This window comes from Chionomys nivalis, chromosome 14 (genome assembly GCF_950005125.1).
Source record: "Chionomys nivalis chromosome 14, mChiNiv1.1, whole genome shotgun sequence".
Taxonomy (NCBI): domain Eukaryota; kingdom Metazoa; phylum Chordata; class Mammalia; order Rodentia; family Cricetidae; genus Chionomys; species Chionomys nivalis.
This window is the reverse complement of record NC_080099.1, coordinates 70638416-70660449: the sequence shown is the minus strand read 5'-3', so window position 1 is coordinate 70660449 and position 22034 is coordinate 70638416. Positions and strand designations below refer to the sequence as shown.

At 41.2% G+C, this 22034-nt stretch overlaps 1 protein-coding gene across 1 annotated transcript in view; it reads left to right on the top strand.

Annotated features, from left to right (window-relative positions):
• The first annotated feature begins 9730 nt into the window (after window positions 1–9730).
• Window positions 9731–22034, top strand: part of Mib1 (MIB E3 ubiquitin protein ligase 1) — a 108721-nt gene continuing 96417 nt past the window's right edge. Inside the window, exon 1 of the mRNA XM_057788410.1 lies at window positions 9731–10639. Coding sequence (XP_057644393.1) covers window positions 10411–10639 — 229 coding nt within the window. The 5' untranslated portion in view covers window positions 9731–10410. The remainder of the gene's footprint in view (window positions 10640–22034) is intronic.

The window sequence follows — 22034 nt, the reverse complement described above, 5'->3', positions numbered from 1 at the left end:
ACCCTTTATTGACTTTTTGCAAAGATTAATTAAGGCTCTGGACATAGGGGTAACAGACCCAGAAGCTAGACGACTACTTCTTGAATCTCTAGCTTTTGAGAATGCAAACATAGAATGCAAAAAGATAATTGGGCCTTTAAAGTTTAGATCAGCACCTATGGATGAATGGATTCAGCATACAATGAATGTTGAGACGTTTAGCTATAATGATGAATCTTGGGTAGGAGAAGCGATTTCCAAAGCAATGAGGAGACATCAAACTGCCAGGTGTTTTAATTGTGGTAAATTAGGACATCTGAAAAGGGATTGCAGGCAAAGGATTTCTAGGAATAATATCCCTTCTGGGAATGACAAAAATAGGAGACCTCGGCCTTCAGGTATATGTAGGAGATGCGGTAAAGGCCGACATTGGTCCAACGAATGCAGGTCAACAACAGACAGACAAGGCAACCCGATACCGTCGGGAAACTCCTTGAGGGGCCTCTCGCAGGCCCCCAAGCCAACAGTGGCCCAGTCATTCCCAGTCACAGTAGAGAACGTGCCTCACCAAGAAAATTAAAAGCTCCAATTTCTGCTGTAAAAAATATGGAGGATGAGTCAAAAAACCCAGTAGGACAGAGTAAACGTATACTTTGGCAGACTTCTATTAATGATCAAAGACCAAAGCTAAGAGTCTGTATAAATGGCACTTTTATTGAAGGCTTATTAGACACAGGTGCGGATGTAAGTATCATTACTCCAGAATCTTGGCATCCAAATTGGCCTCTTCAAGAGGTAGATGTTCAGTTCCTGGGAATTGGAACCCTATCTCGTGTAAAACAAAGTACAAGATGGGTTGAATGCATAGGGTCTGAAGGGCAAATATGAAGACTAAGGCCATATATTGCCAATATTGCAATAAATTTATGGGGCCGTGACCTGCTACAGCAATGGAATACCCAGATTAACATTCCTGTAGTTCCAGGAACTCATAATTCTGGGAAGGATATGATGAAATATTATGGGAAAAGGTCACCAGCCATTCAGGCTGTACAAGAACATACAGCATATACCAAACCTTTAGAGGTACCAACAGCCCTACCTTTAAAATGGCTAACTGAGAAGCCAATATGGATCAAACAGTGGCCTCTAGCTGAAGATAAATTACAGGCATTGGAACAGCTGGTGCAAGAGCAACTAGATGCTCACCATATTGAAGAATCAACCAGCCCTTGGAATTCTCCTGTGTTTGTTGTAAAAAAAGAAATCTGGTAAATGGAGAATGGTGACAGATTTAAGAGCTGTCAACAAGGTAATTCAACCTATGGGCCCACTACAATCTGGAATTCCTTTGCCTTCTCTATTACCAAAAGGATGGCCTCTTATAGTTATTGATTTGAAAGATTGTTTTTTCACCATACCGTTACAAGAAAAGGATAGAAAAAAAAATTGCCTTCACAGTGCCTACTTATAATAATTCTCAGCCTAATAGGAGATATCAATGGACTGTTCTCCCACAGGGTATGCTCAATAGTCCTACATTGTGCCAATATTTTGTAAGTAAGCCATTGGAAATAATTCTTAAACAATTCCCCAAGTCCATAATTTATCATTACATGGATGACATCTTATTATCTGATTCAAATAAAGATACTTTAGAAAGGATGTTTGAAGAAGTAAAGAAAGTCTTGCCTAGGTGGGGATTACAAATTGCCCCTGAAAAGATTCAAAGAGGAAATTCTATTAATTACCTAGGTTACAGAATAGGGTTAGAGAAAATTAAAACGCAAAAGGCACAAATTAGGCGAGACCGGTTAAAGACTCTTAATGACTTCCAAAGATTGTTAGGAGACATTTCCAGTCTTCGACCAGCTGTTGGGATAACACCTGATCTAATAGTTCATTTAAACAAAACCTTAGATGGTGATAAAGATTTGAATAGTCCAAGAAAACTGACAGCTGAAGCAGAAAAGGAACTGACAATGATTGAGGAAAAATTACAGGAGGCACATGTGGATAGGGTGAACCCAAATCTTAGCTGCATCCTAGTCATATTGCCTTCCAGAATTTCTCCTACAGGGATTCTAATGCAGAGGGAAGATATTATTTTAGAGTGGATATTTATACCTAATAAACCAAGTAAAAAATTAAAAACTTATGTGGAAAAGGTCTCTGAATTAATTATAAAAGGTAAACTGAGACTTCATCAACTAGCAGGTATAGACCCAGCAGAAATTATAGTGCCTTTTACTACTGAAGAAATAAAAGTTATGGGAAGACAATGAACCATGGCAAAGAGCTTGTGCTATTTTTTTGGGAGAAATTAATAGCAACTATCCCCAAAGTGGTAGACTTAACCTCATAAAGAGAACTTCTTGGATTCTTCCTAGAATTGTACGTGATGCTCCAATAACTGGAGCCCGTACATTCTATACTGATGCAAATAAATCAGGGAAAGCAGGTTATAAGTCAGATGAATTGAGTAAGGTGGAACAAAGCCCTTATAATTCTGTCCAGAAGGCAGAATTATATGCCATTCTTATGGTGCTAAGGGATTTTAAAGAACCTCTTAATATAGTTACAGATTCACAATATGCAGAAAGAGTTATCTTGCATATTGAAACCGCTGAATTTATACCAGATGACACAGAGTTGACTTCATTGTTTATCCAGGTACAAGACATAATCAGGAACAGGCTTTGTCCGATGTACATAACACACATCCGGTCCCATCCAGGTCTGCCTGGTCCTCTAGCACAAGGCAACACTGAGATTGATCAATTATTGATTGGAAGCGTGTTGCAGGCCTCAGAATTTCATAAGAAGCATCATGTCAATAGTAAAGGCCTAAAGAAAGAATTTTCCATTACATGGCAACAAGCTAAGGACATTATAAAGAGATGTCCTACTTGTTCTTTCTATAATCAAACACCGTTGCCTGCAGGGAGTAACCCAAAGGGTACTAAGAGAAATGAAATCTGGCAGATGGATGTGTTCCACTTTATGGAATTTGGTAAATTAAAATATGTACACCACACCATAGACACGTATTCAGGTTTTCAATGGGCTACTGCCCTGAGCTCAGAAAAGGCTGATTCAGTAATCACACATCTATTGGAAGTTATGGCCATCATGGGAATACCTGCACAAATAAAGACAGACAATGGTCCAGCATATGTATCTAAGAAAATGAAATGCTTTTTTGCTTATTATAATATAAAACACATTACAAGTATACCACATAATCCCACAGGTCAGGCAGTTATAGAAAGATCAAATCGTACTATAAAGGTTATGCTGAACAAACAGAAAGGGACTGAAAATACCCCCAGAAATAGATTACATAATGCTTTATTGACCTTGAATTTTCTTAACGCTAATGAGAAAGGAACAACAGCAGCAGAAAGACATTGGATAATGGAAAAGTCTGCTGAACTAAATCAACCAATTTATTTCAAAGATGTGCTGACCTCTCAATGGAAGCCAGGAGATGTGCTACGTTGGGGAAGGGGTTTTGCTCTTGTTTCCACAGGAAAATTGTGGATACCATCAAAATTAATAAAGGTTCGATTTGAAGAGGAGAAACCTCTTGGAAAGGAGAAATGACAACTCGTCCACAATGATGATATTCCTACAGGTGATAAGAAAAACATATAGAATGGGGGCAGGGTTCTGTTCTTATCTCCACAGGAAAACACTCATCTTTGAAAAATTCAAGGGATCCTGGATGTTTGGATACTGACAGATGGAAAAATACCTGCCCAATAGGAACTATCAAGAAAACTGAATAAGTTGTGTAAGTAAAATATACTAAACCATATTTCTAAATTTATAGAGCTGGTTTTGAAGTTGGACTCTGGCTCAGTCCCTCTCCAATTCCAAGCCTATTGGTAAGAGAAAAACCCAGAGTTTCTGGAGTTTCTGTCTCATGTCAAGAGCCATGATAGGGGACAGAAAGAAATATGAGTTTAGAAAACATCTTTGCTTTTCTTCATATCGATCATACTTTTCATTGAATATATCTATCATGCCTTTCATTGAATATATATATATATATGTATATATGTCTATATGATTAATGTTTAAGTTTTTCACAATGAACAATGAGTTTTTCCTGAAGTGACATTTAAAGTTTCCAGGAAGAAGATGGGGCCCCATAACAACGACTCCACCTGGTTGATATAATGTCATGATACTGATAGCGCTACTACAAGACCTGTTTTGGGTACCAGCTGCACAAGACGATCCCAACTTGGTTAGCTGAAATGGTGCACATCTTGTACAACATTCTGGCCAGACCTGCATAAAATACTCAGAGACTATTTGCAATTTTAAAAGACATTTATCTTGAAATTTAACCATCATTTTACTTTCACAGGATCCCCCAGAAAGAACGTCGCCCCCATGATAGCTGGAAGTAACTCTAGAGGACGACGTCCCCTCTCCCAGTAAAGTTTGCCCTTGGGTTTAGGGACATCATTTAGGGGTTGATTATAATTGGTATACGGTTGAGGGTTGGGGAAGGAATTTTATAAGTTCAGGGATCATTTGAAAAAAAAAAGAGGGATAATAGATTGGTACTTGTGAGTTATTGTTTTGAGACAAATGTATTGGTATCAATTCTTATATATTTATACAAAATGAAATTATATTGACTATTGTATGCATGCATGTTTCTACCTCTGTTTAAAAACATTTTTATGTATTGACACATATTGTATTGATATATATATATTGTATATATTTACCATATTGCAGTGTACATTTCTACTCTGATTAAGATACTTACATATTGCTTGTGTATTGATACATATTTACCATACTGCAATGTATATTTGTACATTGTTTATATTTGGAGGTCATTGTCCTCATTTGTTTCACAGTTGTTTATTGTCTTAGTCTTTAAGTTAGATAGGTATTGAGAATTATATAGATCAATAGTATTCTAAGTTTGTCATTTATAATTAGACTAATCAGGTTCTTTAGATACAAGTTTGTCATTTATAATTAGACTAATCAGGTTCTTTAGATACATAGAGATTATACTCAGTATAGATAGATAATCTTCAACCTCTTCAAAGAGCTGTAGAAAATGGCCTTTAATCTAACTCAGAGTTTTGTGGTAGTGAGACACAATTGCTCCTGGCAACACCGCTCTATTCCCGAGAGAATGTTGAGCACCAAAGACACTCCACCTGGAGCCTTTCTTCTTGGCTGAACTGGCCTTTGGGTAAAGAAATGCCCATACCTCAACCACTGACAGAAATACAGACTATCCGTGAATGGAAAAAACAGGACTGTCATATCCTGCCAAGACAGGGTAAGATAGTTTTGACAAGTTTCTTACCTTTGCAAATGGTATGTCAGTTATGTTAGGCCTTAGCCAAAGTTGGTTGCTTCAACGCTGCAAACTTGACCTTGGGTGATTGCCCAGGTAGCTAGTTGTCTCTGTGATTTGTTGCATGTTTTGGAAGTTGTTTGATTGCACTTCCTAATTACTCAGGTAACATTATTTCCCTTCTCAGATCTTTGATGCGGTTGAAGACTATATAAATGTAGTTACTTTTGACTCATGACTTAGCCAAGCTGTTTATTATTTAAGACCTAAGCTAGTTAGAATAGGATATTTGTACTTACTGTATATAATTTCATAGTAGGTTTAGAACTCTCTTACTTAAACAAAAGGGGGAGGTGTTGTGGGAGGTCCTTCCGCTCCTCCAGCCAATAGCTGCTGAGATACCAGCCCATTGGGGTGTGGTCTCTTTCCCTTTAAAAAGCGGCTACTTCCCTCCTCGCTCTCTTTACTTCCTGCTCCAGTTCCAGCGACTAGACTTCTTCCTAATTGCGCAGAGGGCTGTTGTCTGGGATGGTGATCTGTAAGTTTATTCCCCTTTAAATAAATACCACCCTATTAGTCACAATTCCAAACTGGTGTGGGATTGTTTATGACTTGCGCCTTCAGTCACTTGTTGTCACGGTGTCCTGTAAGCCCAAATAAACCCTTCCCTTGGTCATGGTGTTTTATTACAGCAATAGAAAGGAAATGAATACAGGGAGTTTTTGGCAGTGTCTGGATACCTACACAGGCAAGTCAGTTCCAGCAGCTTCAGGTTCAGGGTGTCCTGTACTCACAAGCTCTGTCTCTGCTAGGGATGGTGACAGTGGAAGGTGGTATTGGGCTCCTTTTCTCAGGTTAGCGTGAATAAGGGACTCTGGGATGGTTGCAAAATAGCCGTAGTTTCAACAACAGCAGAATTTACTCAGTCAGCTTCAATGACCAGTCATGTGGTTCCTATCCTGTAACGGGCCTTTCCTTATATCGCTAGCTCTCTAATAATGACATGGAGATTTTTTATTAATTATGAAAGCTTGGTCTTAGCTTAGGTTTGTTCCCAACTAGCTCTTAAAACTTAAATTAGCCCATTTATATTAATCTATGTTCTGCCAAGTGGCTGGTTACCTCTCAGTAAGTAGGACATAGCATATGTCCTACTTCCTCCACATTTGGCTGGTGAATCGCCTACACTTCCAATTCTTTCCCAGAGTTCCCATCTCTCCCCAGAAGTCCCATCTATCCTCTCCTGTGTAAATATTGGGTGTTCATCTCTTTATTAAACCAATCAGAAGGTACCTTAGGCAGATGAGGAAAGACAGACACATCTTTACACAGTGTACAAAAAGATTATCCCAACTCTATCCCATGCTTTTCTCTTTTTTTGCTTCTCTAGTGTTAGGAATATTTCTTTATATTAGCTCCCTGCCGACACAAAAATTCCCAATCAAGCCAAATCAAAACAAGCCGAATTAAGAAATATCCAGGTTTAATGGGAGATCTGTGCTCTCGGGTGGCCCCAGGGGGAAAACAGGAAGCTATAGGAATGCGACCCCAGGGAGGAAGAAAGGGAGACCATGTGTTCTTCTTTTGGGGGATCACTTAAGTACCCTGGGGAGTGGTCCTGACCCTTCCCTGGGGGTGGGGTCAGGACCTGGCCTGCTGGGATTTGAAGTCCAGACCAGGCCTGGGCGCTGGGATAGATGCGAGGGACCGGGAACTATGCTCCCAACTTAACATCTAATACTAAGGGATGGTATTTTCTAGTACATTGATGTCGCTTCACTTCTGCAGCTCACCCAACACTTTTTGAAGTCAGTTTGCTATATTTTCTGCTGCTGGACTACTTAAGAGTGATTTGTATTTTCAGAAGTGAATAGTGGTCACTGCACACAGCACTTAGCTAGACTATGTTTGCCCTCCTCTCACATAGGTGTTCTGAGTTCTAGAGGATGGACCGTGACATGTGATCTGGAGTAAGGATCTCAGGAGTTCTGCTCCTTGCTCTTCTCCCTCCGTTAGCAGTCTGAGGGGACAAAGGAGCAACAGCACGAATCCCTGCATCACCTGGGGAAGAAAGCACTCACTTGCTCCTGCCTTCAGAGTGCTTGCAGGGTTTATTTATCTTACCTGTGTAAGTGTTGGATAGCTCCAAATATTTCCTAAAAAATGGATGTACGATAAACTTATGTGTAAAACAATTGCATTATATACATGACATACCTGTGTATGTTATACATATGACAGACCTGTGTCTGATACAGTGGGTTTCCATGATGAGTCACATCAATTTTGGAAAATACCAATATAAACATCTCAGGATGTGATCTAGGTTAAGAAAGATCATGAAAACCTTTCTAAAGATTAAAAAAATCTTTTTATAATGTCTATTTTATGGGGCAACTGAAGAGTCCAAGAATAAGAAAATAAAATACAGATTCCAGAAATAAGAATGTAGAAATAAAGAATTATAAAGTTCTAAGTCCAGGGGAAGGAGAACAGACTGTCAGCAGCTTTCTCAGCAGATCAAGGATCAATTATTCACAGTGAGCTATTTTCTCAGACACTTAAGGAGCCTCCATCAGCCGACGTCATTTCATTTTACAACTGGCTGTTCTACTTACAAGGCCGGAGCTTCTCTCTGTAAACTGAGAGTAGTGTCCTGGCCATCCTTAATGAACGACAGATGTGAACTGAGTTAACCTCTAGGAGACGGAGATACGTGACCTCTCCGTTAGGTACTGTCTCCGTTATGGGAAACTGGCGCCATCAAAGGGGAGGCATGGGGCTCCAGTATACACTGCCTGGAGGTTCCAGGACAGACAGTGGACAAGGTACAAACACCATCTAACTAATGAGCTCCGACAATGGAGGTTGTAAAGTATGGCAGTCTGTATCTGAGTTTTACCTTGAGATAGTGTGAAAAGCTTTCTGCTATCTTCTAAGTTCCCAGCCTAAGAACCAATTAATTCTAATTTATTAACCTTCTGGTATTACTAGCAGTCCCTTTTCTGACTAATTGCTAAAGACATCTGTTTTCTTGCAATTAGTGACTTTCGCTGTAATCTACTCTAAAACATATTTCATGATGGCTGCCTAGTTACCCATTGACGTTAGACCTCACTCCCCTCCTTAGGGTCTACATTGACTGACCTGCGGATTGGGGGCAAGATCATAAAAATTCCTTTGTTCAGATCTAATGCTTGGTGCCCCTACTATAAAAAGTGGGTTCAGAAACTCTTTTGCCCCAGCCTAACAAAGACCATGTCTGTGGTCTCAGCTAGCTGATAAGCTTCTGTGCCCCTCGGTGGTTTTTTGTTTTTTAAGTTTGCTTCTGGTTTTCCTGGGATCTGGTTTCTGGAATACAGTTTGCTTCTGGTTTATTAGACTTGGTGGTACTCTCATCTTTGCGTGATCCCCCTGGACCCAACAGTATCAGAACAATGTGGCTATATTACATTTCTTTAAGGACTTTTGATGCCACACTGGGCCTCATCAGATGCTGTCGTAAACAGCCGCTCTCCTCCAAATTGAACCGCTAGCTTACATTACCTCTTAAACGCCTTCCCAGTTTAAGAAAGTGCAGCTATTCATTTAAGGTAAAGTAAAATTCTTGGCTTTATCTGCTTGTTTTTTTAGATATAGTCTCAGTAAGTAGCCTAGACTGGCCAACGATTTACCATCTGTTGCCTACAGTCTCCCAAATGCTGAGTTACAGGTGTGGGAAATGAAATTGGAAAATAAAGTGCCATTAAAATTTTCTGTAATTTCGTGGGCGTGAGAGTGAAGGCAGCGAGTCTCCAGGCCAGACTGGACTACATACAGAATTCTCTTTCAAACGAAATCCTCGAAGGTAGGGTACTAAAAGTCCAGCGGCTGGGGTGTAATTGTAATTCAGCGGTAGAACATGTATGTGCTTAGTATGAGAAAGAGCCTATGTTCAATCGGTATAACCCCTTCCAAAAGCCAATTTAAATTATCTCCTAATAAATACAATCGTATGAAGAGTGGACTCTGCAGGAAGGCAAGCACAACATTCCAAAGGCTTAAAAACACACCACAGTCACAGACTCTGCTTTAAGATGTTTGTAATTTGTACAGGGACTATTCACCACTTTTAATCTATGCTGTCATGAGCCCTACTCTTGCTCCCTTTAAAAAGGAAGCCCCAAACAGTATGCAATCCTCAATTCACACCCAGTGCACCTGAGAACACCTGCACTCACCTGAGCGGAGCCGCAGCCGGCGCGCAGCCGCCCCACACTGCCCTCAACCCCACCTCCGGGCCTTCAGACACGCCAATGGGAAGCGGGGAGTTCGGCCTCCCTAGTCCCGGACGCGCGCCTGCGCACTCCCTCTGCGCCCCGGGGACGCCTTGGGATCCGTTTCCTCCTCTTTCTTTCCTGGATCGCGCGATCGCCCCAAGCCCTCCCGCCTCGTCCCGGCCGAGGAGCTCCGCGCAGTCCCTCACGAGGCGCCGCTCGGGCCCGGGACGCGGCGGTACCCGGATGTGGAGCCGCTCTCGCCCGGCGGGGACTCGGTGGCGGGGCGGAGCGCGGCGGCGTGCGCGGGGGCTGAGGGAAGCGGGCCCCGGGGCCCGGGTGCCGGCCGCTCGCCGGCCGCTAGCGCCGCTGCCCACCGCGGAGCCGGCTCCCGGGCGCCCAGGCCTGAGCGAGCGGCCGGAGGCCGCTGAGGGCCGGCAGCTTGCCTGGCCTCCCGCCGCGCTCGCCGCCGCGCCCGGGCGAGCCTCCCCCGGTCCTCCGCGCTCCCGGCCGGGGGAGAGCGAGGTTTGCTGGCGGCCGACGCTGTAGCCCGGCCGGGGAGCCCGGGGCAAGCGTCAGAGCCCCCGCCCGCGGCCGCCCGCCCTCGGCTTGCAAGCCGCCGCCTGCGAGCCGGCGCGGGCGGGACTCCAGTGGGAGCGGGGGCCGCGACGGCCCGGCCCGGGCGAAGGGCTCTTCGGGAACCGCGCCGCCCCGCCTTTGAGTCGGCCTCACGGGCCGTGGGGCTCGCTGCTGCCCCCGCCTGCGCCCAGAGTGCGGCCCGGGCCCGGCACCCTCACGGCTCCCCCGCCGGCGGCGGCGCCCACAGCCCGGGCCCCGATGAGTAACTCCCGCAACAACCGGGTGATGGTGGAGGGGGTCGGCGCCCGTGTAGTGCGCGGCCCAGATTGGAAGTGGGGCAAGCAGGACGGCGGCGAGGGCCATGTAGGCACTGTGCGGAGCTTCGAGAGCCCGGAGGAGGTCGTGGTGGTGTGGGACAACGGCACGGCCGCCAACTACCGCTGCTCCGGGGCCTACGACCTGCGCATCCTGGACAGCGCGCCGACCGGTAAGCCGGGTCACCGGGCCGGGCAACGCGCGTGGGAGCAAGGGGCGAGGCCAGCCGCGGGACGCCTGCCCTGCAGTGCCGGGCCACGGGGAGTTTGAGGTTCCAAACCCGGTAGACAAAAACTAGTTTTCCTAGGAAGGACCATCAAGTTTCCTAGATGAAAAGCATCGCAGACAACAAACAGATTTCCTTCGCTTTGGGGCAGGGGGCCCGAGAGCCTGTCTAATAAGCATTGGCATTAATCAGCCATCGAGTGATAACTGATGGGAGGCTTGCCTTGCCATATGGTGTGGAGTTCCCAGGGGCCCGTCCCTCGGTGCCTTCTCTTTGTTGAACTATCCTTTTTCCTTCCCACCGGTGACACAGAATGAGAATGACTTATGAGTTCAGTTGATAAATTCCATTTGGGACTGTGAAAAATGCATTTTTGCCCAAATTGTTTAATTATATATGTTTGCAGCAATAGAGCTGTTGATTTCGTGGTGTGTGTGTGTGTGTGTGTGTCTGTGTTGTGAGACAGCCATCGCCATTCTTTTTCTTTGATTAGAATCCTGTCTTAGTAACATGATGTTGAAATTCTATACATTCAACCTGAGAGTTAGTGATCTTAATGGTTTACTCCATTATAGGGGTCTATGAGTAATTTACACTGTAATTTTTTATGTGACAAACAGAAGAGTTGCTCTCACAAAATAAATACGATTTATTTTAATCTATTTTCACGTAGATCTATTCTTGTTTTGTTTTGTTTTTTTTGTTTTTTTTTTTTGAGATAAGGTTTCTCTGTGTAACCATGGCTGTCCTGGATCTAGCTCTGTAGACCAGGCTTGTCTCAAACTCAGAGTTCTGCCTGCCTCTGTCTTCCTAAAATCATGTGCTCCCACTGCGCAGCATGGATATGTACTTGATAATGTAGTCATTTAGAAAGTTAAAATTGAAATTGTATTATGCTTCAGAATTCTTAAATAAGATACTACTAAAACAGCAAGTTTGGCAGAGGCAAATCTTGAAGTGGATGAGTAGTTGCTGCTACCAGCAGAAAGGAGTTAGCATGAGCCAACTCAGTCTTGAACAAGCACTTTATAAACTTTGTTAAACTTTTAAAGAGATGCTCTCATGCAATCCACTGTCTTGGACTTAGTGTATTGATGAGGCTGACTCTGCATTTTTGATCCTCCTGCCTCAGCCTCCCCAAGTGCTGGGATTTCAGGCATGTGTCACCATACCCAGCTGAAAATAGTGTTTTGTTTTGGCTAGTTTTTTTTTTGTTTGTTTGTTTTTGCACTGAAAAGGGCATATGTGCCTAACTCAAAAGGGTAGCCATTGTTACCTGTTGTATATTTTTGCAGTTGCAAACACAGATGTGAATATACTGAAAATACAAATCTCTTTCTCCCCTTAAATAATATAATAATAAACTATATTTAGTTGATGTGGGATTTCCCTCTGCATGCTATGAATACCATTGTTTAATAAAGAAGCTGATTTGGACCTGTTGCAGTGCAGAATAGGGCAAGGTGGAAATTCCAAGCAGATAGAGGAGGAGGGAGTAGGTGGAGTTGAAGAGAAGCCATGTAGGTAGATAGATGCCGAACTCTAATAGAAATGGGTTAATTTAAAATATAAGAGCTTGCTAGAAATATGCATAAGCTAATAGACCAAGCAGTGTTTTAATTAATACAGTTTCTGTGCTTATTTCAGGTCTGGACAGCTGGGAAATGAACTAGCAGCCTCCGCCAACATTTAGTTTTTTGCACTTTTCCTGTGTGTGCACAAGGGGTGGATTTTGTCTGGGTGTACAAGTGTGTGGAGGTCAGATGTCATTGTCTCTTCCTTAGACAGTTCATTGCTTTTTGAGACAAGGTTGCTCACTGAATGTGGAACTCACTGATTGGTTAGTCAGATTGAGCTGCCAGCCCTAGGGGTCTTCTTGTTACTGTCTCTGTGTAGCCCTGACTGCCCTGGAACTCTGTCTGTAGACCAGCCTGGCCTTAAATTCACAGAGATCGTCCTGTCTCTGCCGTCCAAGCAGTGCAGTTAAAGTTGTGCAGCATCGCTGCCAGGCAAAGAATTCAATGGTTTTTCTTTCCTTTTTATTTTTGTTTTTTTGAGGCAGGGTTTCTCTGTGTAACCCTGACTGTCCTGGAACTCATTCTGTAGACTGGGCTGGCTTTCAACTCAGAGATCTGTCTCCTTCTACCTCTGAAGTACTGTTACTAAAGGTGCGTGCCACTACAGCTCAGCAACATAATATAATTAAAAAATAATTCTTTTGAGGAAGGCCTTATTATTTATTTATTTATTTGATATTTATTGAGCTCTACATTTTTCTCTGCTCCCCTCCCTGCCTCTCCCCTCCCCACCTCAACCCTCCCCCAAGGTACCCATGCTCCCAGTTTACTCAGGAGATCTTGTCTTTTTCTACTTTCTACTTCCTATGTAGATTAGATATATGTAAGTCTTTCTTAGGGTCCTCATTGTTGTCTAAGTTCTCTGGGATTGTGACTCATGGGCTGGTTTTCTTTGCTTTATGTTTAAAAACCATGTATGAGTGAGTACATGTGATAATTGTCTTTCTATGTCTGGATTACCTCACTCAAAATAATGTTTTCTAGCTCCATCCCTTTTCCTGCAAAATTCAAGCTTTTGTTATTTTTTTCTGCTGTGTAGTACTCCATTGTGTAAATGTACCACATTTTCTTATCCATTCTTCAATCGTGGGGCATTTAGGTTGTTTCCAGGTTCTGTCTATGACAAACAAAGCTGCTCTGAAAATAGTTGAGCACATGTCCTTGTGGCACGATTGAGCATCCTTTGGGTATATACTTTCTCTTCTCTAAAGTTCAGTGTGGCTGGCTTTATGTTGAGGTCTTTGATCCATTTGGATTTGAGTTTTGTCATGGTGATAGATTTGGGTCTATTTTCATTCTTCTACATGTTGATATCCAGTTATGCCAGCACCATTTGTTAAATATGCTTTTTTTTTCCATTTGATATTTTTTGCTTCTTTGTCAAAAATCAGTTTTGTAGGTGTGTGGATTGATATCCGGGTCTTCAATTCGGTTCCATTGGGCCTCCTGTCTGTTCTTATGCCAATACCAGGCTGTTTTCAGTACTGTAGCTCTGTAGTAGAGTTGAAGTCAGGGATTGTGATACCTCCAGAAGTTCTTTCATTGCTCAGGATTGTTTTGGTTATCCTGGGTTTTTTGCTTTTCCGTATGAAGTTGAGTGCTGTTCATTCGAGGTCTTTGAAGAATTTTGCTGGGATTTTGCTGGGCATTGCGTTGAATCTGTAGATGGCTTTTGGTAAAATTGACATTTTTACTATGTTAATTCTGCCTACCCAAGAGCATGGGAAATCTTTCCAGTTTCTGGTGTCTTCTTTAATTTATTTCTTCAAAGATTTAAAGTTCTTGTCATATAAGTCTTCCACTTGTTTGGTTAGGGTTACTCTGAGATATTTTATGCTATTTCTGGCTATTGTGAAGGGTGTTGATTCTCTGATTTCTTCCCCAACCCTTTTATCATCTGTGTACAGGAGGGCTACTGATTTTTTTTTTTTTAAGTTAATCTTGTATCCTGATACATTGCTGAAAGTGTTTATGAGTTGTAGAAGTTCCTTGGTAGAATTTTTGGGATCATTTATGTAAACTATCAAATCATCAGCAGTGAGAGTTTGACTTCTTCTTTTCCAATTTGTATCTTCTTGATCTTTTTTTTGTGTCTTATTGCTCTAGCTAGGACCTCAAGAACTATATTGAATAGATATGGAGAGAGTGGACAACCTTACATTGTTCCTGATTTCAGTGGAATCACTGGGAATTTCTCTCCATTTAGTTTGATGTTGGCTGTTGGCTTACTGTATATTGCCTTGATTGCTTGATTGTGTTTAGGTATGTTCCTTGTAACCCTGCTCTCTCCAAGACCTTTATCATGAAGGGATGTTGTATTTTGTCGAAAGCTTTTTCAGCATCTATTGAGAAAATCATGGTGGTTTTTTTTTTTTTTTTTGGTTTTTCGAGACAGGGTTTCTCTGTGGCTTTGGAGCCTGTCCTGGAACTAGCTCTGTAGACCAGGCTGGTCTCGAACTCACAGAGATCCACCTGCCTCTGCCTCCCCAGTGCTGGGATTAAAGGCATGCGCCACCATCACCCGGCTATCATGGTGGTTTTTATATTTCAGTTTGTTTATATGGTTGATTACATTGACAGATTTTCATATGTTGGACCATCCCTGCATCTCTGTGATGAAGCCAACTTGATCATGGTGGATGATTGTTCTGATGGATTCGATTTGCCAGTATTATATTTAGTATTTTTGCATCAGTGTTCATGAATGATATTGGTTTGTAATTCTCTTTCTTAGTAATGTCTTTGTGTGGTTTGTGTATCAGGGTAATTGTAGCCTCATAAAAAGAGTTTGGCAATGTTCCTTTTGTTTCTATTGTGTGGAATAATTTGAGGAGTATTGGTATTTGTTTTTCTTTGAAAGTCTAGTAGAATTCTGAGCTGAAACCATCTGGTGCTAGGCTTTTTTTTTTTTTTTGATGGGAGACATTTGATGACTTTCTATTTCTTCAGCAGTTATAGGTCTATTTAATTTGCTTATCTGGTCTTGATTTAATTTTGGTAAGTGATATTTATCCATAAAGTTGTCCATTTCCTTCAAGTTTTCCAATTCTGTGGAGTACAGGTTTTCAAAATATGACCTGATGATTTCTGTATTTCCTCCGTGTCTGTTGTTGTATCCCTCTTTTCATTTCTGATTTTGTTAATGTGGATATTCTCTCTGCCTTTTGGTTAGTTTGGATAAAGGTTTGTCTATTTTGTTGATTGATTTTTCTCAAAGAACCAACTCTTTGTCTCCTTGATTCTTTGTATTGTTTTCTTTGTTTCTCTTTTGTTGATTTCAACTCTCAATCTAGTTCTCTTAGGTGAGTTTGCTTCTTTTTGTTCTAAAGGTTTCAAATGTTCTGTTAATTCACTAGTGTGGGATTTTTTTCCAGCTTCTTTATGTAGGCATTTAGTGCTATGAACTTGCCTCTTAACACTGCTTTCATTGTTTCCCATAAATTTGGGTATTGTGTGGTCATTTTCATTGAATTTTAGGAAGTCTTTAATTTCTCCCTTGACCCTCTGATGATTCAGGTGAGCATTGTTTAATTCCCATGTGTTTGTGGGTTTTCTGGAATTAGTATTTCTGTTGACTTCTAGTTTTATACCATGGTGATCTGATAAGGTACATTGGGTTATTCCAATTTTGTTTTTTTGTATTTGTTGAGGTTTGTTTTGTTACCGAGTATGTGGTCAATTTTTGAGAAGGTTCCATGAGGTGCTGAGAAGAAGGTATATTCTTTTCTGTTTGGATGGAATATTTTATAGATGTTAAGTCCATTTGAGTCGTAATATCTTAATTCTCTTATATCTCTGTTCATTTTTTTTTTATGATTAACCTGTCCAGTGGTGAGATGGGAGTGTTGAAGTCTCCCAGTATTAGTGTGTGGGGTTTAATGTATGATTTAAGCTTTAGAAGTGTTTCTTTGACATATGAAAATGCCCTTGTATTTGGGGCATAGATGTTCAGTATTGAGAATTTCTCTTGATGGGTTTTTCCTGTGACTAATATGAAATGTCCTTCGTTGTCTCTTTTGATTGATTTTAGTTTGAAGTCTATTTTGTTAGATATCAAGGTAGCTACACCAGCTTGTTTCTTAGGTCCATTTGATTGTATCTTTTTTCCAAACCCTTTACTCTGAAGCAATGTCTGTCTTTGAGATTGAAATACATTTCTTGTATGCAGAAGAAGGATGGATTCTGTTTTCATATTCAGTCTGTTAGCCTGTGACTTTTTATGGGTGAGTTGAGTCCATTTACATTTAGGGATATTAATGACCAGTGATTGCTATCTCCTGTTAATTTAGTTTTCATCGTTGGTGATGTTAATTTGTGAGTTTTTTTCTTCTTTGGGATTTGCTGTTATGAGATCATCGTGTGTGTTTTTGTTGGTGTAGCTATCTGTCTTTCTTCCTATCAACTCCAAAAGGGTTGGAGTTTTCCTTCTAGTATTGTGCGTAGGGCTAGGTGTGTGGATAGGTATTGGTGAGATCTAGATTTGTCATGGAATATCTTGGTTTGTCCTCCTATGGTGATTGACAGTTTTGCTGGGTATAGTAGTCTGGGCTGGCATCAGTGGTCTCTTAATGTCTGCATAATACTTGACCATGAGCTTCTGGCTTTCATTGTCTCCAATGAGGAGTCAGGTGTAATTCTGAAGGTCTACCTTTATATGTTACTTGGCCTTTTTCCTTTGCAGCTCTTAATATTCTTTCTTTACTCTGTATATTTAGTGTTTTGATTATTATGTGATGATAGGACTTTTTTTTGGATCTAGTCTATTTGGTTTTCTGTAAGCTTCTTATATCTTCATAGGCATATCTTTCTTTAGGTAGGGAAAGTTTTCTTCTATGATTTTGTTAAATAAATTTTTTGTGCCTTTGAGTTGAACTTCTATACCTGTTATTCTAAGATTTGGCCTTTTAATGTTATCCCATATTTTCTGGATATTTTGAGTTAAGCTCTTGTTATATTTAATGTTTTCTTTAACTGATGAGTCTATTTCCTCTATTGTATCTTCAGTGTTTGTGTTTCTCTCTTCCATCTCTTGTATCCTGCTGTTCATGTTTTCATTTGTGGTTCCTGATCTTTTTCTTGTGATTTCTGTTTCTATAATTCCTTTGGCTTGCGTTTTCTTTATTGCTTCTATTTCTGCTTTCAAGTTCTAAATAATTTCTTTTATATGTTTGATTTCTTTTTCTTGGTTTTCTTTAAAGTGATTTGCTGATATCTTCCCAGTTTTTTGTCTTTTCCTCAGTTTCTTTAAGGGAATTTCTCATTTCATCTTTAAGCATTTCAAACATTCACTTGAAGTTATTTTTTAGGTCATTTTCTTCTGATTCATCCATATTTGGTTGTTCAGGTCTTGCTATTGTAGGGTCTTTAGGTTTTACTGGTGTTGTGTTGCTCTTTGTGGTGTAGTGTGTGATCTTACCTTTTCTATTCATCTTTTCCTCTAATAGATGTGGTTGGGGCTGTCTGAGATTCTGTTGAATAATCTTCTAGGTGCCAGTGAATCCAAAGCTCAGATGATTGTTCCTCGTGGTACAGTCAGTGCCACAGTTCTAGTTACCCCATAGGTTAGTCAGTGTTCCTGGAGATAACTCACTGTTCCTGTGCCTTGCTCTGCTCACTTGTAGTTTGCCGTCTCAGGTCTACTTTGGCCCAGGTTGCCGGCTTTGCCCTGTTTCTGTAAATCCTGGTCTGGATCCCCTCCTGCAGAAGTCCCTGGCTTGGAGTTGAACCTCGAGGAAGGCCTTATTCTGACTTAGGGTTTAAAGGTACAGTCCATCATAGTAGCAGGAGTTTGATCACGTGATATTTGCATTCAGGAAGCATATAAAATTAAAACTTTTTTTTCTTTTTCTTTCTCTCTCTTTCTCTGTGTGTTGTTTGTTTGTCGTCCCTCCCTTTCCCCCGAGACAGAGTTTCTGTGTGAAACAGCCCTGAGCGTCCTAGAATTCACTCTGTAGACCAGGTTGGCTTTGAATTCACAGAGATCTGCTTGCCTCTGCCTCCCAAGTGCTGGGATCAGAGGAATGCACCACCAGCACCTGGGTGAAAACATCTTTTCATACAATATATTTTGATATCATGTTTTTCCCCTTCCCAAACTCCTCCCAGAATCTTCCTACCTTCCTCCCTACCCAACTTTGTGTTCTTTCTTTGTTTCAAAACAAAACCAGAAAAATAACCATTCAAAAAAACAAAAACAAAAATTGAAACAAACAGAGCACCAGGAAGACAAAAAAATGCCCAAACAAAAGAAAATGAAACAAAACTTCCACAAAAGCAAACAACAACAACAAAACCAGGGAGTTTGTTCTGTGTTGCTCAGCTACAGTTTGGCATGGGACTAGTCCTGGTGTGTGGTTGGTATACTCGGTGACACTCCATTGGAGAAAACTGATTTTTTCTTTGCTAGTGGGTATCAGTTGCAAATACCTTCTTGTTTTTGACCAGAGGTTCCATGGAACATGCCACCTCACTCCTAACACACAAAGCATCCCAGGGATTTGCCAAGGTTATTGGTTGCTCTCCACAGTCTGATGGGAAGGCCCTATTGTTGAAGGCATCACTTTTTTAAGTCATTGAACATGGGAAAATTGAGCTTCACCCCTACTAGTGTTTATGGTGTTGGAAAGTACTCTGAATCCTGCTGGAGGATCAGTTTCACCTAGCTACAAACTCTGAGACATACAACAGACGCCTGCAAGATACACTGGTGCAATAGTGATATAGTTGTTATGGGATAGCCAGTCACCTTTTTTTGTTAATTGGATTTAAGGCTTACTTTGTGAGGTGGAACTCATACCGGACACTACTCACATGGCCGAGAACCTGAAATTAGATCTAGTGGAAAACCTGCAGTTATTCTGTTGAAGGAACATAGTAATAAAATGACTCTTAATGACAATACTGTATCCATAGATCAGTGCCGCATGCAGGCTACATCAGGTAAGCTTCTTGCTGCAGTAGATGGGAATTAACAGTGAGACCCACAATTGGACGATGTACAAAGAGTCCTTTGGAGTACTCAGTCCTAAAGGAAGTTGTTGTCAGACTCCTTCCCATAAGACTCGGGGATCAGTGTAGAAGAGGAGACTTCAAGGAAACAATATCTTCCAGGCACAGCAGGACTGATTCATATATGAACTCAGAGAGTGACAGTATGGACACCAGGCCTTCACAGGTGTGGTCCCAGCACTGAGAGGAAGAAGTGACATGGGGTCCCACTATTATCGCTGATATATTTAATTCGTGGTGGCTTGGATTTGTGAATTCAGGTTGACTGTTGTAGCTAAATGCTTTTTCTGTTGACATACATGTTTTCTATTTGAGTTGTAAATAATTTAATGTGTTGTTATAGTAAATAAAAGATTATTAATGCATTAAACTTCTGCACTTGTAGAGAAACACATTGCTACTTAGCTCTTTCTTGTAAACAAAGCTTATCATTTATCTACAGATTGGATGCATTCTCATAAAAAGTATAGAAGCATTCTTCACCGAAAAATAAAATTCTAGAGTTTATAATATGGAAGCATGAAGAACCTTCTACGGCTAAAACATCCTGTGGAGAAAATGCAGTGCTGGAGGCTATCACAGTACTTGTTTTCAAATTTAGGAGAGCATAGTGGCAAAACTAGCATGGTACTAGCCCAGAAAGCATGCACAAAGACCAGTGGAATAGAACAGAGAAACAAGCCGACGCAGATACAGCCATACAGGTTTTGATAAAGGTGTCAGAGCATAGATTGAGGAAAAGACAGTCTCATCAATAAAGGGTGCAAGACCCAGAACTGAATCTGTTGGTGGGGGGTCACATTTTAAAGGTTAGTCACAGCTTTCAACTCAGAGGAGGCTATGGTGCAATTCTCTTTGGCTGTCTTGAATTCAGGTTCATTTGATACTGGCAGCCTCTGCCATGCTGTCAGTGAGATCAATGTTGTATATCAGAGGTGTCCCAGAGGTGAGGTGCCACATCTGCCTTTGACCCTCTGAGTCTGTCTTTTGGAATATTGGTGATTTCGTCTGTAAGGCCTTGATTGGGGGTGCAGGGTCTCCGAGGTGGTTAGAAGAGGACCAATTGAGAGAGTGGTAAGAGGGTCAGAAGGAGGAGGGGGGTGAGATCCACCGAGAGGTGGAGGGCAGTGAAGGGTTAGTGTGAGCAAGAAGGAAACACCACTGTCTACCCTTGAAGCCTTGTTCTTCCAAGAAGAAAACTAAAGCCACACACTTATCTACCTCTGAAACCTTGTTCTTTTTATTTTTTAAATTTATTTATTTGTCTTCACGCACACCAGAAGAGGGTGCCAGATCTCATTACAGATGGTTGTGAGCCATCATGTGGTTGCTGGGAATTGAACTCAGCACCTCCGGAAGAGCTGCCAGTGTTCTTAACCTCTGAGCCATTTCTCCAGCCACCACCCCCAGTTCTTTAGCAGAAAGTGTCACATTATTTTATCTACTCAAATATTAGATAGTATGCTATGTTCTTTTGTTTTATGAAGAAAACTATTTAATATTTATATTTTTAATGTGTGGTGAGGGACAGTAAAGATGATTATGGGATGTGAGTGGAGCTTGAAGTTAAAGGAGGTTGGCTATCTTTTTCTATCCCATTTGCCTGTTAACTAAAGACTGTGTGTGTGTGTGTGTGTGTGTGTGTGTATATGTATGTATGTATTTATGATTGTGTGCACAGTGTGGCGAAGAGGACAAGCTTTTCAAGTACCTTTAAAAAAAAAAAAAGAGGGTTTTTGTACTGGTGTGGAGCTTGTGAAGTAGGCCAAGCTGGCCAGCCAGGCTCTATTGAGCCTATGTCCCTATGTCTCTAACTCTAGGGTTACAAATGTACACTACTCTGCTTGTTTTAATATTGTTGTTAAAGTGAGTTCTGGGGATCAAATTCAGGTTCTTAAGCATTTTACTGACTGAGCTATGTTAGTTATTAGTCATTTCTTTTTTTTAAAAAAAATTATTTTTTTGTTCATTTATTTTCCTGTCTGTTCTGTCTACCTAAATATCTATTGATCTATCTACTATTTATCTATATTTATTTTGTATTCAGTGTTCTGCCTGCAAGTCAGCAGAGGGCACCAGATCTCATTACAGATGGTTGTGAGCCACCATGTGGTTTCTGGGAATTGAACTCAGGACCCCCGGAAGAACATGTTGCCAGTGCTCTTAACGTTTGAGCCATCTCTCCAGTCCCTTATTAGTCGTTTCTTAAAAATGATTCGACAGATTTTTTTTTTTTTGAATTTTAAACAACTTAATTAAAATCATCTGAATCTAAAATAAAGTAGAATTATTTTAGGGTGTAGGTATCAAAGTGTGTGGGTAATATGCTTCATTTCAGCACTGCAAACTATGTGTGGGCTGACCGTGGAGGCTTGTGTCTAATGAGGTGGGAGAATTGTAAGCTTGAGGCCGTCTTGGACTGCATAGTTCCAGGATAGCTTGAGCTACATGTGAAATTCTCTCCCCCCATTTTCACATTGATCCATCTTGTTTCTTATGATGGGACAGCATTTTTTTATTTATTGTTAGACATCACCTACATCTAGAAGGGTAACAAATAATGACATTGAGACTTATTTATTAATTATGAAAGCTCGACCTTAGCTTAGGTTTGTTTCTAACTAGTTCTTATAACTTAATGCATATTTTTACATCTATACTTAGTTGTGGGGCTCAATACCTCATCTATCTGTACTGCCTGTTGTGCTTGCTTTGTGCTTGCCAGTGACTCTCTGCCTTTCTTCTTCCCAGAGTCC